Consider the following 15936-nt stretch of genomic DNA (forward strand, 5'->3'; position numbering starts at 1 on the left):
CCAACAAAAACATGCATAACCCAACCCACATGAATCATGTTCATGTTCAGAAAAGGGGATCTGGATGGCTAAAATGGAGTTTTGCTTGCAATGGAAAACTTATAACTTTTCTGACGCACTTGTAGAAGCGTTTCCCAGCACGTGAAATGAAGGTGACCACCTTGTCGCCACATGATGGGCAAGGAATCAGCGGGAGTGCATCGTCGACTTGAGACGAAGAAGATGAACTAGTCATGGTTCCCAATCTGGTTCTTGGTGGCGAGGTTGAAGAAAAAGAGAGGAACGCTTTGGGAAAAGAATCGTTCAAAGAAAAGCCCATGGATTGGCTGCCGTGCACAAATAATGAAGCGGCCGGAGGCCCACCAACATCCAACGTCTGAGCCGTAGCACAGGACGACTATCCCCGTCTGAGCCGCCAAGCGGGCGGCCGTTGCCGTCACAATACGGGCTTGGATGGGCCATTGTTAGCGAGATATGGGAATATACAACTCCGAATACACACATGAACACCTGGCACGGTGCGAATCTTAGGCTAGCTCACGATGGAGATAACGAGCTCATCTGAGCTCGAGCTTAGAATAACACTTTCGTGGCTAATCTAATTAGGATCCGATGTCTCTTGTCCGTGATGAATATGGCTCCACCTGGCCCAGTCGCGCCTTTCCCTCATCCACACCAACCGGTCGCCCGAATCTCGAGCGCCACCCATGGCCTCCTCCGCCTTGTCCGGCACCCACCATCGCCTCCTTCTCCCCTGTTTCCTGCGCCGCCTCCCCCGACCCCGCTCGCGCTCGTGCTCCCGCCTCCGCCTCGCCGCCTGCCACGCCGACACCCTCCTTTCCTCCTCCGGGGCCCAGGGGCCGCCCGCCCCCGCCGCGTGCTCGTCGGCATCCTCCGCTGGCGGGTTCTCTGACTGGCTACTCACGAATGGGCTGCCGCCGGGCAAGGTGGCCATCCTGGAGCGCCCCGTCCCGTGCTCTCGCGGGGGCAAAGACCGGCCATTACACTTCGTCTCTGCTGGGCAGGACCTCGAGGTACTGAGCAAGCAGGGTTAGTTGTTGACTCGGCGGTGAACATGCGATCCTGATGCGGCTTTCTGCTTGCTTGCGCAGGCGGGGGATGTGGCGTTCGAGGTGCCCATGTCGCTCGTTGTCACACTGGAGCGGGTTCTCGGCGACGAGTCGGTCGGTGAGTTGGCCTCTGGCTCTAGACCGGCTGAGTTCTGTCATTTGGTAATCTAATAATAAATGAATTTGACATTTGTAATGGTATTATGCCGAAATCGTTCCTGCCCTGAGTAGGTTACATATGAAAATAATTTGTAGAAATATTGTGCAGGTCATTTCTTATGTAAGATGTTCTTTCCACTTCTATGTGTTGCAATACCACGTAGTTTCTTGGTAGTCTTGTTACCAGCAATACGTATGTGGTCTGAGGAATTTTCTTTGTAAGTTAGTAACTGTGCTGTAGTATATCTGGAGTTCACTGACGTATGCTTTTATGAAGCATGATTCAATTGCAGCTACAGTTTGTGAATCTGCTTTATTCAGATATTTAACATTACCTTTCTCAACAGTGTCATGCTTACACATTTTTCGGTCAAGCTCATCTCTATGTCAAAAAGAGTAACAATTGTCTCTTCTGAGTTAGGTGGTCCTAATTGATTTTTTGTCTTCCCACACACAAGTGGAGAAAATGCAACATCCTATTTGTGGTGTAGGATTTGTGCAAATATATCCCTTGCTGGAACTTGGGAACAAATTTTGTGTTCCAGTTTCCAACCTTAACATGGGTGTTGATTATAAAGCTAAAAGAGTATTATCAGTTAGGAATTTGGACATAATCCCTATCTATTCTTCAATAGCTTCAATTGATTCGCATATTTATCTGTAGCATTCCTTTTGATGTTTATTTTGTTCTATGATTGTAACAACGAGTTTTTAGCTTTTAAACATTAATTACATGATACTAGTATAAGAGAAAGAACAGTATAAGTACAGTTTGGTTGGAAGTAGTTTAACCATGAAACACTTGGAAACTGATATAATATTTCTTATATTCAAGTTACATATTTTGCATATGTGATATGCACAGTCTTCTCATTATCTGAATTAGTAATAATTTTTGGTGCTTATGTCTGTCATGTTTCTCCTAATAGCATTGGTTTTCCTAAAGTGAAACAACTACAGATCCCAATGGCATAATGCTCTCATGTAGACACCAAGAGAAGAACATGTAAATGATGTAATGCTATGTTTTTTTTCTACCATGCAGCTGAATTGTTAACAACAAACAAATTGTCTGAGCTGGCATGCTTGGCATTGTATCTGATGTATGAGAAGAAGCAAGGAAGAGATTCACTTTGGTACCCGTATATTAAAGAACTTGATCGTCAGCGAGGCAGGGGGCAACTAGCTGTTGAATCACCTCTTTTATGGATTGAAAGTGAACTGGATTACCTGAATGGCAGCCCCATGAGGGTTAGTGTTTGTATCTACTAATGTTGACTTATCATCTAATTTCTTTAATTCGAGATTAATTAATATTTGAGAAGACCATAAACATCCCAGCTTTGATTTTCTCATGATTCAGGATGAAGTTGTTGTTAGAGATGAGGGAATAAGAAGAGAGTATAATGAGCTTGACACATTGTGGTTCATGGCAGGTTCATTGTTTAAGGTATTTTCTTGATCCTCCTTATCTTTTTTCCACGAGAGTTTGTTGCGTCGGTTCTTTATTCTCATGTGAATTTTATGCAGCAATACCCTTTTGATGTACCTACTGAGGCGTTTCCGTTTGAGATCTTCAAGCAGGCATTTGTTGCAGTACAGTCTTGTGTGGTTCATTTGCAGGTAATATGCCAAGCATTTATTTGTGGTTCTCCAACATGGCGCCTGCGCCATTTGATTTATTTCCATTTGTTTGAAGTCGGGGCTTAATATTTGTTTCGCAAGTGAGTAATGTATGGTGTCATATGAATTAAACAGTTTAGCTGTAAATATTTTTCATTTTAATTAGATCACATGTGATATGGGGCAAGCCATTAGGATGGCCCAATCTTCACGAATTGGAGGTGGATTTGAGGAAGAACACGGGGGAAATCACAAGGAAAACTAGCACAAATCGACACATAAGTTGCAACAAAAGGTGGATAAATAGTTGATCCAAATCATCCACAAGAGAGAGACGTAACATGCTAGGGTTCTTCCCCAAGTCCTAAGACATGGAGGTCTTGAATTCCATGGAGGAATCTTCCCACAAGTGGAGGTCTTGTTACTCCTATGGAGTCTTCCCCTCAAGAGGCCTTGATCTCCACTAAGGGAGCAAATCTCCATGTAAGAGTAATCCCACAAGGGAGGTACATGAGCTAAGCTCTAATGTCTAGTCATTTCTTAGCTAACCCTAGATCTGAGGCGGGGCAGAGGTATATATAGGTCCACTCACGAAGGGTAAGTAGGAAAGGAAGATACACGGGTTGGGCCCATCTTAGTGCATGCAGGCAAAGTCGGATAGTCCAACTTAAGCCTGATAGCCTGACATGTTGGAGGTTCTAACCCCATGTCCGACCCAAAGTCTGACATGGTCTAGAGAGCAACGCCAAGTCGGGCTATCTGACATGTCAAACATACGGTTGGACTGTCGGGCCTCACTGGCCTCCGGGCACCGTCTTCGCGCTCCGGGCCGCCGTATTCGTGGTTCCTTCTTCGCTTCCATGCTTCCCTCGTTGATGGTGTAGGCGCTCTCTTGTGCTTGACCTCCTCCATTGCATGCTCGTCATTGGGCTCAAACCTATAGGCCCACAACATAGGAGAGTCAAGTAGTATACTGTGAGGGCACTGGCCTATAAGATCGAACCCACCTCATCTAATAGTGGTCCCATGATCGGTGTGCCACTAAGTACAATGAACCGATATCACAAGCATACATCCATTACAACACGAATAAGTCTTACATAGAGATGACCATCATGGTCTAGTCTTACATAGATAAGCCATAAAGGCAACTCCAGAAGAAATACTGCAGCAGAAACATCGACGGTAGCTTGAACTCACGTAGTAAGCCATAACCTACATGCAAGCTGACTGGGGAAGCGGCCTAGTTCGTAGGGGCGTCGTCGAAGAACTCATCTTCAAAGCTAGTGTCTTCCATTCCTGGCTAAGTTAATAGCCAGGGACAAGCCAGGTGAGTACATTTGAATGTACTTGCAAGCAACCCAAAATATGTAATAGCAGAATATTCATGCAAGGTTTAGTACAATGAAAGCTCTACACTATGTTTAGCAATTTGTGGAAAGCTAACTTTCAAATGCTCATGACCTATGTTTTGAAAACAACGAGGCCTCGTGGTCCGAAGAACCACGGTGATATAATAGCTTATGTTGAACATCAACTTGGTCATCTCATCTCATAATTCTTGGTACCGCGTACCGTCATTTCCATCATCATCTTTCTCATATCATCACCATTCTCATCATCATCACCAACTTTTATGGACATAGTCTAAGCATGGTCATTCCAACTGTCCTTAACCGAGGACAACGACTATTTGAATAGTTTTGCACTCTACAGAGGTTGCACACTTTACCTACAAGAATCAGGGAACTTCCGTGTCTACCACGACATCTCATTGTACAAACTCACTTTGTACCTGAGATAAGCACCCGATCATTACCTTTTCCCAGATGACACTAATAGAGAGTCCACTCGATTGGTACCTACCCCTTGTCCAACACTTCTCATCATATCATAGCCTTGGCTTCTGAGGTGCTACCTCAATTGTCAACATATCACACACACATGAGGGTACCAACGGTGTGCCCGATGCGAGTAAAAACCATGATAAGCCGCCTTAGTATGTCGAGAGCGACTCCATATCGAGAGTGAGTACGTCCACTCCCGTCACTAGTAATGTGGGCACTCTACTAGTATCGAACAAGGTAACGTCTGTCCCATACCAGGGTATCGTGGTTGCGCTAAATGTTGGGCTGACGGTCACATGCTTAAGTCTAATCCTTTATGAAAACCTTCATTTACTTCCTCCCTCGGGCACCAATGTCATCCGACGGGGTTTTCATAAAACTTTTGAATAAGTTTGTTTTGTGTCCAACCTACATCTTGCTACCCATTTTGCATGGCTAAGCAACTACCATAGCATAGCTATGCCCACCAAGTGTTTCCCGGGTTGACAAGGACAAGTATTATCGGCAGCTAGGGTAACACATATAACATGCAAGTAGGATCAACTAAACTAGCAATGCATTTAGTCATAGTTTCCAATGCATGAAAATAATTCTACTCAATGAGAAAAATATATGGGTGATCAACATGGTCAAAAGGTTGCTTGCCTGGCTCAGAAAAGTCTTCAAAAGCTTCTGGTCCTTGTCCGAATCCTTCGTCTACATTGTTATCTAATGCCAAAACTTAATACATTAAGCAACACGACATAGGGCAGAAACGTAAAAGTGCTCTAAAAATATTGCTTCTACTTTTCTAGGACTTCTTTGGTTATATGAAAAATAACCAAGGTGAACCTACCGATTTTAGAGCTATAGGGATTTTTGGGCAACTCACTAAAGTTGGATCAAAGGAAGAAAGATTTGCTAAAGAGCTATATGGAAACACCTTTTGTAAAAATGAGTGGAGGCACTCATTAGATAGGTTGAGATTTTAGACACATTTAGGAGTTGGTTTCACTGGATCTGGAGTTCAAATGATTTTCCTAGGATTTGCAAATGTGACTATATATGTAGAAATGGCCTAATAATTCTCGGTGTAGAAATAGTGCATGGCAAAAATGTTCACCAAATAGGTTATGAACTTAGAAGTAGCTAGGAATTTGAATCACCAAATTTGGTGTACAAATGATTATCCTGTTACAGTATATGTGGGTTGCACCAGCCCTTTCCATCGGTTGGGACTTTTGGTTGCGTTGGCTAGTGCATGAAGCTTAACATATTCTAGGAACTTTCAAAGGTTGACTTTATATGAAAGAAAATTAGGTTTGCTATATAACAGTATAGAAAAACCCACTGGAAAAATGTGCATGTTACTCCATTCGATAGAGCATGAATTTAGGAGCATCTAGGAATTTGAAGCATCAAATTTGGATTCCATTTGAATTTCCTAGGATTTGAACAAGGTCTCTGGAATAAAGAAAAAGAAAAAGGGCATACCTGACTGGGCCAAAACTGGCCCGATCTGGAGCGGCAGAAGTGCGCACTGGGCGCGACTTAGCGGCGCAGTGAACTGGGTCCGGCCCAGCCGCTCGGCCACGTGAGAAAAGACCGTGACGTCGAAGGCGCATTCTTTGGAGTACGCTTCCGTCGCGGGGAGGCGGATCCAGTCAAAACCGTTTCCACTTAATGGTGTGGCCCACCCATCAATTACTAGCCGGCTGAATGGCGGGGCCCCTGGGTAGGTTCGTCTTCCTCCTCCCGCCAGAACGGAGGAGACAGGGGCCTCGGTCGGCGGCCGATGGCAGGTGCTACCGGCCACCGTTGGAAGCGCCGGCGATATGTGCGAGCTCAAGGGAGCACATCGCATCGAATGGAGGTCGAGACGCCGGCTGGCAACGAAGAACTTGATGGCGGTAACGCTCCCAAGAGGTGGTGCTCGAGCTCGTCGATGAATGGCTCGATTCCGGCTGCGGTGCTAGAAAATAAAAGTTGCATGAGATTCCTAGCGATGAGATGAAGCTATAGGAAGAGGAAGGAGGTCGAATGGTGGTCTGTATTGCCTGATTTCGCGGCGACCCGAGGCCGCGAAGAGCTGCTCGAATTCGAGGTTTTCGACGTCAATCGAAAGGGCTTTTGGTTCTAAGGTTCGATTGGGTGATTTTGAGCTGATTGGAAAAGATAGTTGGGCCCGGCGCTCGCCCGAGAGCAAGTTTCGACCTCGAGGGTCAAAACTTCAATCTAGAGCGTGCTCAAGCTCCGACCAAGGTGTTTGGGAGAGAATGAGAGCGAGAGGGGGAGAGTAAGCTTGTCTGGGGGTCTTGGGGGAGTGCCAGGAGAACGATGCATGGCTTTGGAAGAGAGGGGGAGAGTAAGCTTGTCTGGGGGTCTTGGGGGAGTGCCAGGAGAACGATGCATGGCTTTGGAAGAGAGGGGGGGAGTAAGCTTGTCTGGGGGTCTTGGGGGAGTGCCAGGAGAACGATGCATGGCTTTGGAAGAGAGGGGGGGAGTAAGCTTGTCTGGGGGTCTTGGGGGAGTGCCAGGAGAACGATGCATGGCTTTGGAAGAGGGAGGGATCGACAGCTGGGGGCACACGCGGCGTGTGCTCTCAGCTTCGGACACGAGTGTCCATAGAGCACAGAAGAGGTGTGGGAGAGCTGGGGCTTTGCCCAACGCCCGCGGGAGTTCACAAGGAGGGCTGTGACATGATCCTTCTGCCAGGGGTGCACTGGAGCAATGCAGGGGGCTGAGCAGTGCCAATTAGTGCACTGTTGGGTCTGACTTGGTTTGTCCAGAGTGCCAGTGAGAGAATTAAGATGTCTAGGGTGTTGCCACGGTGCTGGAATTGATGTGGGTCGACCTGGGGGTGGCTAGGTGGCAAGGCTTTGGTCTAGGGTGAGACAAAGACTGCATTTACAGTTTTACACACTGTCCAGAAGGTTAGGCAGGGGTGTTTGGACATTTCTGAGCTGAGCTGAGTGCTGGCACTTGCACTGGATGAGGATGAATGGATAAGAAACCTCTGGTAAAAATTTGAGGCAAAACAAAGTAACTTTGTTTCACAAAATTTTCAAAAGTTTCTGCATGAAATGGAAAAACAGATATTTCACTAAGCTAATGGATGATCTGGTTGCTGAAATTTGGTAGGATGGATATTTGACAAACATTTATGGCATGAATTATTTGAGAATTTTTGGAGATAATTCTCTGTGTAGAAGTTTCAAACCCTAGAAATTGGCAGAGCTGAAATTGTAGATCTAGTCAAAATTTTAGTCATGACCATGGGTTGAAACTCATATATGTGGAAAGTCTCCTGAGCCTCTCTAAATTTTCTCATATATTTTTGAAACAGGAAAATATTTTTAACGTATTAAGCACCATTTTTGGCCTTGAGAAAAAGCTGATAAAAAAGTACTACTCCCTCTGATCCATATTACTTGTCGCTCATCTAGACGTATTTCAGTGCTAGATACATCCATTTGAACGACAAGTACTATGGATCAGAGGGAGTAGTTTACTTTTGAAAATAATATTTTGGTGGTTTTGGGAAGTCCTAATCTAAAATGATCCAAATATAGCTTTGCAAAGTTTTTATTCCACCTAAATTAAGTACTTGTAGTTCAAGCCTTAACTCAGTTTTTTTTGAAATCCTAAATTTGAAAAAATACTTTTTGTAAGAAAATATTTTATGAGCTATTCCCATCGCATGATCAGTGGTAGAAGTTCGAGATGAAGTACTGGAGTAGAATAGCTATAGGATTTTTCCTAAGAGATAGAGCACCTTATGCAAGCAGAAGATCCAAGTCAATTTCAAACAGAAGAAATTCAAAAGATCCAAATTAAGAAGCAAAAATTTAAATTCAAACACCACTAAGGGTCCTAACAACACTATTAGCTCTAAGTTATGAGGAGGCAAAACTCAGGGTGTTACATATACCATCTTCGAGAGATCCAAGTAGACACGTGCAAAGGAGAAGAAATGGGATCTTGTTCCTATTCCAGAAGGAAAAAGTCCAGTTACTTGCAAATGGGTGTATAGCGTCAAGCAAACCCTAGAAGAGAAAGTAGAACCTTGGAAGGGAAAGTAGAACGGTACAAGGCGAGACTAGCGGCAAGGGGTTACAGTTAAACCTACGGGATTGACTATGACCAGACCTTTGCACCAGTTGCAAATGTGAGTACAATAAGAAATCTTATTTCTTCTGATGCTAACTTTGGTTGGCTACTGCATCAGTTGGATGTCAAGAATGGATTCTTGCATGGAGATCTTCAAGAAGAGGTTTATATGGAGATTCAACCTGGCTTCAGTAGCCCAAAATGATGTAGGGCAAAGCCCCAATTGTGCCAATTCTTCACAATTTGGAGGGATCAAGAGGAAGAACACACAAGAACTCAACAAACACAAGGGAAATTCACTAGAAGAACAAGGTCCACATCACACATGTGCTCTCCAAGCATCCAAGCAAAGAGGCTGTACTAGATCCGCAGTTAACAAAAGGAAACAAGTAGCTAGGTAAAGTTCTTCCCAAATCCCTAAGGGGAAGTGAGGTCTTGAGAGATAGATCTTCCCCAATCCTAAGGATATGGAGGTCTTGGAAAGCCCTTGGGATTCTTCTTGTAATGGAGGCCTTAGTCTCCAATGGAGAAGGGGTAGATCCGTAGATGAGCAAAGTTCTCTCAAGAAGGTCTAATATGCTTTGCTAACCCTAGAAAGCGAGGGGCTTGGTTAATATAGTCTAGGGCCAAGATGGGGGAGGTAGGAGATGGGATACATGGCTCTCGTCCAAACTGGAAAGTAGGTAGGTCAGATGTCCGGTAAGAGGCCTGACCATTTGGGTGGCAAGCTGGACGTTTGGCGGCTATAGCCGGTGCTTGGACTGGGTTGGCTCCCGTGGTGCACGCTCTAGGGGTCGTGCGTCTAGGTAGCTGGCAGGACGTCCGGCTTTGCGAAAAACCTTTTGATGTTGCATATGGGCCAGAGAGCCTTTTCGTCCAGGCTTAACCCAGACGCCCGGGTAGCTGGCCAGACGTCTGGTTGTTGTGTAGTACCTGCGACTTTTTCCACCTTCCTTCTCTTCTGCTATGACTTAGCCTTGTGTCCTCGCTTCTTCATGGTCAATCCCTTGGTGCCTGAGTTGCTTAGGGTATACGTTTGAGGTAGTAGCCATGTCTCATATGAATGTGTACAAAGTTCAAAGAGGAGCGAGTTCACCTCGATTTCAATGCCACGTTTGTGTGCTCTAGTTGTTGGCCCACTTGGCGCTTGGGATGTTGGCGTAGGATCGATGGTGATGTCCATGGGGTGCTCTGCACCATCTCCCCGCTCCCCCTTGGGGAGGATCTGTCCTCAGATCCAAAACTTCGTCACCATGGTAAGGGGCCAAGTCGGTGATGCTGAAGGTGTCGCTCACGGAGTACTTGTCGAAGGGGATCTTGATGTTGAAGGCGTCGCTCATGGAGTACTTTGTCACCATGGTAAGGGGCCAGGCCAGGAGGCCCCCGTAGGTCAGCGAGACATGTATCGTCTTGCTCAGATGTTAGTAAGGGCTCCCTACCGCAGAAGCCATCAGGCCTTGTGCTTGGTGGGATTAGGAGGTGCCGTCGTAGACCTCGTCTCACGGTTATCAATTCTGTCCTGACGTGTGCCGAAGATCTTTGTGACGTCCTCGACGGCAAGAAGAGGACCGATGCCTTCGAGGACACTGGCGTATGGTGTGCCCTGAGCAACTCTCTGATTGGCATGCTCTCACGGATTGCAAAGACAGCGAAGCCCTCACTCGTAACTGATGCCGAGCTTGCCGTGACATGGAGTGCGACACCCGACGCGGTGCGAACAAGCGCCATCTTTGCCACAGACGCAGTGGTGGCGAGGACCACGACTATCAAGACGGCATTTTGGCCCCCCTAGGGTCCAGAGTTGCAGCATGCATCCATGGGAGCGCACCCACATCCGCTCCACGCCGACAACTCAAGCTGTTGGAGCGAGAAGTCAATGCATTGCTTTCGAGTATCGAGGCATCCCCACCTCTTTGGTGATCAAAAACACTTATCACGTTCAGCCACAAAGACCAGCCCAAGAGCACGATGGGCGTGGGCCAACTCCCGTTGGTGGTCTCTCCGACGATCGACAACATCAAGGTTACCAACAAGTTGGTGGACGGGGGCGCATGCCTCTATCCTGTCACCTGCTGTCTTCGAGAAGATGCAAGTGCCCCTCATGGCGTTTGCAACCGACAAATCCATTTAGGGGTGGGTTACTATACCAATCGGACATGTGTCTTTGATGGTCACCTTCGGCACCAGAGATACCGACTGAGAGCATGGTTTTCGACATCGTTGAGCTTGGTGAGCTAGTTCTAGGATGTGGGAATCCTATCACAGGAACTCTCGACCTGAAACCACACCTTGGTGAGCACGGACCTTCTGTTCTCAAAACACCTTTTTGGATCTCCGAATTTACCTGAAAGAAAATATCCTTCCCCAACATAATGCCACTGTAGAGAGGATCGCCCGACAAGCGAAGCGTTATGCTGTGATGGATGGAGATCTCTATCGGCATAGTGCAAATCAGGTCCTCCTTGAGTGTATTTCTCAGGAAGAAGGCCGCGACCTGCTCGTGGATATCCTTGGAGGCGAGTGCGGTAGCCACGCATCATCATGCACGCTGGTCGGAAGGCCTTCCGGCAAGGCTTCTACTGGCCAACCATCCTCCAGGATGCCATCGAGCTAGTTCAAAGCTACGAGGTTTGTCAGTTCCATGCAAAGCGGGTTCGTCAACCCGCTCAGGCTTTTCAAAACACCCCCCTCTCATGACCCTCCGCAGTTTGGGGATTGGATATCTTGGGGCCATTCCCCTGAGCAGTTGGGGGCTACAAGTACCTTTACGTCGCCATTGACAAATTTACCAAGTGGACTAAAGTCGAGCCCGTCGCCAAGGTCACCGCGAATACGGCGACCAAACTCTTCATAGGAATTGTGTGCTGCTTCGGGGTACCCAACCATATCATTACTGATAACGACACCCAATTCACCAGCGCCACGTTCACTTAGTACTGTGTGGAGCTTGGGATCAGGCTGTGCTTTGCCTCCGTCGCTCATCCACGCAGCAACGGGCTGGCAGAATGAGCTAACACACTGATCCTTAAAGGGCTCAAGACTAGGACTTTTAACAAACTCAAGAAAAGAGGCAGGCGCTTGTTCGACGCGCTCCCTTCAGTGCTATGGTCGATTTGGACGACCTCGAGCAGAGCTACAGGCGCTGCGTCAATTAGCTAAGGTAACTACATAATTGCGGTGTTGGTAATTGTAACTTGGATGATGGGTAACTTTTTTTGAACAGTAACTTGGATGATTGGTACTATACTAGTGCTATGATGGTTACTATACCATAAACAACTGGGTGGCTGTCGGTGCCATGTTGATACCTGGAAACCTAGGCAACTGGATAATCACATTCATTTGCCATGGTGTTGTAACTGCAACGGAAGTTGGACATCTATATTTATATCAACGGAAGATGGGTGGCAACTCTAACATGAACTACGGGTTAATTACACAATGCTTTGATGATAATTGTAACCCGAATAGCCGGGAAACTAAAATCAGTGCCATGGTGGTAATTATAATTATAGAGTTCAATAACTGTAATTTTATGATGATAACTCTGAAATGTAGATAACTACATCATTTTCATTGTGGTAAGGTAACATAGGTAATTGGTAACTATATCACAGGAACAATGGTAACTGAGGTGGGCTACATCAAAATGCAATGGTGGTAACTGGACCTATACATGCTGTGCCTACTATGGGGCTGGGAGATGGCACCCCATGAGATCGGAGATGGCGCCGGCTTGGCGAGGATGTGGGTGTGCGGTTTGAGCTCGATGGCGACACTGTGGCCCACTTGGATGGGGACAACAGCGGTGCGACGTGGATGGTGGCATGGGTATGGCCGTGGTTCGTTGGAGGACAGGAGGAGACGGTGCTACCGCGGACGGTTGCCGGATTTTGGGTAGATGACCCATGGTTGTGGTGCTGCGTGGCCCGGGAGAAGCGCTGGTGCGAGCTGACTCCGCCACGTTGTGTCGCGTACGTGGCCACGCGGGATCAGTGCGGGGCAGTGCCTTGGCGGAGTTCGACTACGCCGACCGCCGACATGGTGGTGATGGGGAATCAATATGACAGAGGGGTTCGAGCGAAAGTACGGTGCGCCTGTTGGGTCCTGGGTGGCTGGGTTAGCGAAGGGAGATGAAAGCGATAGGAGATAGAATCGGGCGAGGCACACGTACCATGATCGTGAACAAACGGTAGATGAAGTGTTTGAGCGTAACACTAGGAAAGTTTGTAAGTTACATATCTTGTTCTTTCGCAGTCAATGCTCAATTGTCTCTAGATTATCTTTCCATATTTAGTGCAGATTTTTTTTTAAATCTGTCTTATTTGCTTAATGTTTTGTGTGAGAACAACATTGCATTGCTTGTGATTTCTCCATACCCAAACTACATTCCATTGACTTTGTTGTACTTCTTATCTCAAGAGCAGAAGGTTAGTTTAGCTCGAAGATTTGCACTAGTTCCCTTGGGCCCACCACTGTTGACGTACAAGAGCAACTGCAAAGCAATGCTGACTGCTGTTGATGGTTCTGTTCGATTGCTGGTCGATCGGCCGTACAAAGCAGGAGAACCAATAATTGTTTGGTATTATGTTTGCTTCAGTGCATTGATCTTGTCCTCATTCATTATATTTGGTAATTAGGATGCTGATTTATGTTGTAGACAGATCTCATGTACTGTTCTTGTATGCAATGATTTTAAATATATAATTATCCAGGTGTGGGCCTCAACCAAACTCCAGGTTGCTTCTCAATTATGGTTTTGTTGATGAAGACAATCCATATGATCGCATAGCAATCGAGGTGGGATTTCTAAAACTGTTTTACAGTCCTTATTTGGTTGTTGTAACCAAGCCTAAATTATTATCACAGGCATCCCTAAACACTGAAGATCCTCAATACCAAGAGAAGAGAATGGTCGCTCAAAGAAATGGAAAGCTTGCTATCCAAAAATTCCAAGTGGGACTTTCAATTCCTTTTTCCTATTTAGTTGAGAGTAGAATGTGTTGAATATTGATATGCCTCACTTTTCAGGTCTGTGTAGGCAAAGAGAAGGAAACTATTTCTGAAATGCTGCCATACTTGAGACTAGGATACATTTCAGATCCAGATGAAATGCAATGTATACTTTCGTCAGAAGGTGATACATGTCCAGTAAGCCGGCTTACCATCCTTGACGTTGCAACATATTGCATTTGATAAATTACTATCTGATCTCTAGATTGTCGTGAATGGTGTTTGACCTATATGGGGCAGTTCCTGTTATTTCATATCAAGCTTGACTTGTATCTCAGGTGGTTTACACATAGGCTCACTTTAGTTAACCGTGGCCGAGCAAAGTGAACACCCGCTTAGATGTTGTCAAATATCGTGAAAAAAATATAGGAGCAACATGATAACAATGCAACACCGTGCATCATACGTTTTAAAAAAATACGACTCCACGTGGTCTCAGCAGATTTGCAATATATACAAAAGAACAAGGCTTTTTGGCTTCTTGTTTGTAACCCTTTGAATTCACCTTCTGTTTGCTTAGGTTTATATGAGGCTTCTATTTGGAAGGTTCGGTTTAGATTCTCAAGTTGAACAAAGTAGTATTCCCTAAAGTAACCAACCCGTTCATGACCTGCATAGTGCTTATAATAAGTCTTTAAACTGGTGCTAGGCTAAGCCCTTGATGTAGAGAACTGGCTTGGTTTTGCAAAAAATTCAAAATACGTATTTTCCCTTTGGTTGAAATTTTAGCGAGAGATTGAAGACAGCTCAACATGTAATCTGGAAATTGGTTTTACTTTTGAAGCCTTTTCTTGGCATGCTCAAGATCCTAGTCAAGTAAAGGTTTCCACCTGGTTTTTTGTACTGGATTATATCTGGTCGACATTAACCATATATCACTGAAACAAAATGAGCGGTGGCTGGGACACTAGCATCATTTATCTGCATTACAATGGGTGAAATTAGGGATATACTCAATGATCTATGTGACTTCTTATCAATGTAGAGAAAAACTGCTAACCAAGATATGTTCTGATAATAGGATTATGGCACGATAGTTTGTATAAAATGCGACATTTCACCTAAAACTGCTATTCTTTAGGTTAGTCCATGCTCAGAGCGAGCTGTACTTGACCAACTTGTTGTCTACCTGAAATCAAGATTGGCTGGTTATCCGACTACTTTGGACGAGGATGAAGCAATGGTAACGAGCCGTGGGTTCTTGTGTATATATTTTCCTCATTTCTCTGTTACATTACTGAACTGCTTTTGTGTTTGCCAGTTGGCCGAGGGCAGTTTGGAGCCAAAGAAAGAAGTTGCCACTAGACTTGTAAGGTTAGAGAAGAAAATGCTGCATGGCTGTCTTCAGGCTGCTAACGAGTTCATAAGTGGCTTGCCTGATCATACCGTATCACCTTGCCCTGCTCTATATGCTCCTGAATTGAAATAAGGTATCATTGGCAATGCTCTATATGCTTTTATAAAGTTTGTTATATATCACCACAAATTATGTTGGATATATGTATACAATCTGGTTCATTTAAATACCTCCCAGAGTACTGGATCTTCCACAAGATCTTAAAGGCAGTGTGAATTTTGGCTTAGTTTTCTGCTGCAAAGAAAAAGTGTGAGTTTCTCATGTAAAACCTGGTGTCAGACCAGCTCGTCTGCTTTCTCCTTTGTTCTCTGTATCACACTCCTAATGATTCTTCCTCTCATCACCGTGGCCATTCCCAGAAGACACTTCAATGATGGGCTTGTTCATGCTGAATGCACCAAGACACAGAAAGTTCTGGCACAAATGGCCTTGTGAAAATGCTGGACACACCCTCTGTAACTCGGAGCATCTTGTGCACTGTGCTAGCCTGCAACGTCACCACCTTGTTCGTACAAATCAAATAAAGATTAGCTCACCCAAGAAGCTAGATAATTTCTTATAAGACAAAGTACCGCAGGTCTGACCAAGAAATGGAGAACAAGAAACCATCAGCAACACTCATATATCTATTGTGATTCCGAGTTGTGTAACCACGTATATCATGGTGGACGGGGTCTCCTCCCCATCAAACACTGCAACTGTTGGGTGGATGGCAACATGGCGTCATCACAGCAGATACACCTGTCACTCTCTCGTGACAGGAAAGGAGGCCAACACA

At 45.5% G+C, this 15936-nt stretch overlaps 1 protein-coding gene across 4 annotated transcripts in view; it reads left to right on the forward strand.

Annotated features, from left to right (window-relative positions):
* The first annotated feature begins 647 nt into the window (after positions 1-647).
* Positions 648-15936, forward strand: part of LOC125508531 (fructose-bisphosphate aldolase-lysine N-methyltransferase, chloroplastic) — a 36767-nt gene continuing 21478 nt past the window's right edge. For 3 of the 4 annotated variants that reach the window (XR_007283585.1, XR_007283584.1, XM_048673257.1), the window contains exons 1-11: positions 648-1034; positions 1113-1188; positions 2275-2480; positions 2593-2679; positions 2760-2852; positions 13216-13370; positions 13504-13588; positions 13658-13744; positions 13820-13939; positions 14883-14984; positions 15063-15231. Coding sequence is in view for 1 of the 4 variants with exons in the window: in XM_048673257.1 (XP_048529214.1) it covers positions 708-1034; positions 1113-1188; positions 2275-2480; positions 2593-2679; positions 2760-2852; positions 13216-13370; positions 13504-13588; positions 13658-13744; positions 13820-13939; positions 14883-14984; positions 15063-15230 (1506 nt within the window). In the remaining 3 variants the exon portion in view is untranslated. Of the gene's footprint in view, positions 1035-1112; positions 1189-2274; positions 2481-2592; positions 2680-2759; positions 2853-13215; positions 13371-13503; positions 13589-13657; positions 13745-13819; positions 13940-14882; positions 14985-15062; positions 15232-15936 lie in introns of those variants that run through there. The other variant, XR_007283586.1, reaches the window with a different exon arrangement.

This window comes from Triticum urartu, chromosome 5, assembly GCF_003073215.2.
Source record: "Triticum urartu cultivar G1812 chromosome 5, Tu2.1, whole genome shotgun sequence".
NCBI lineage: Eukaryota > Viridiplantae > Streptophyta > Magnoliopsida > Poales > Poaceae > Triticum > Triticum urartu.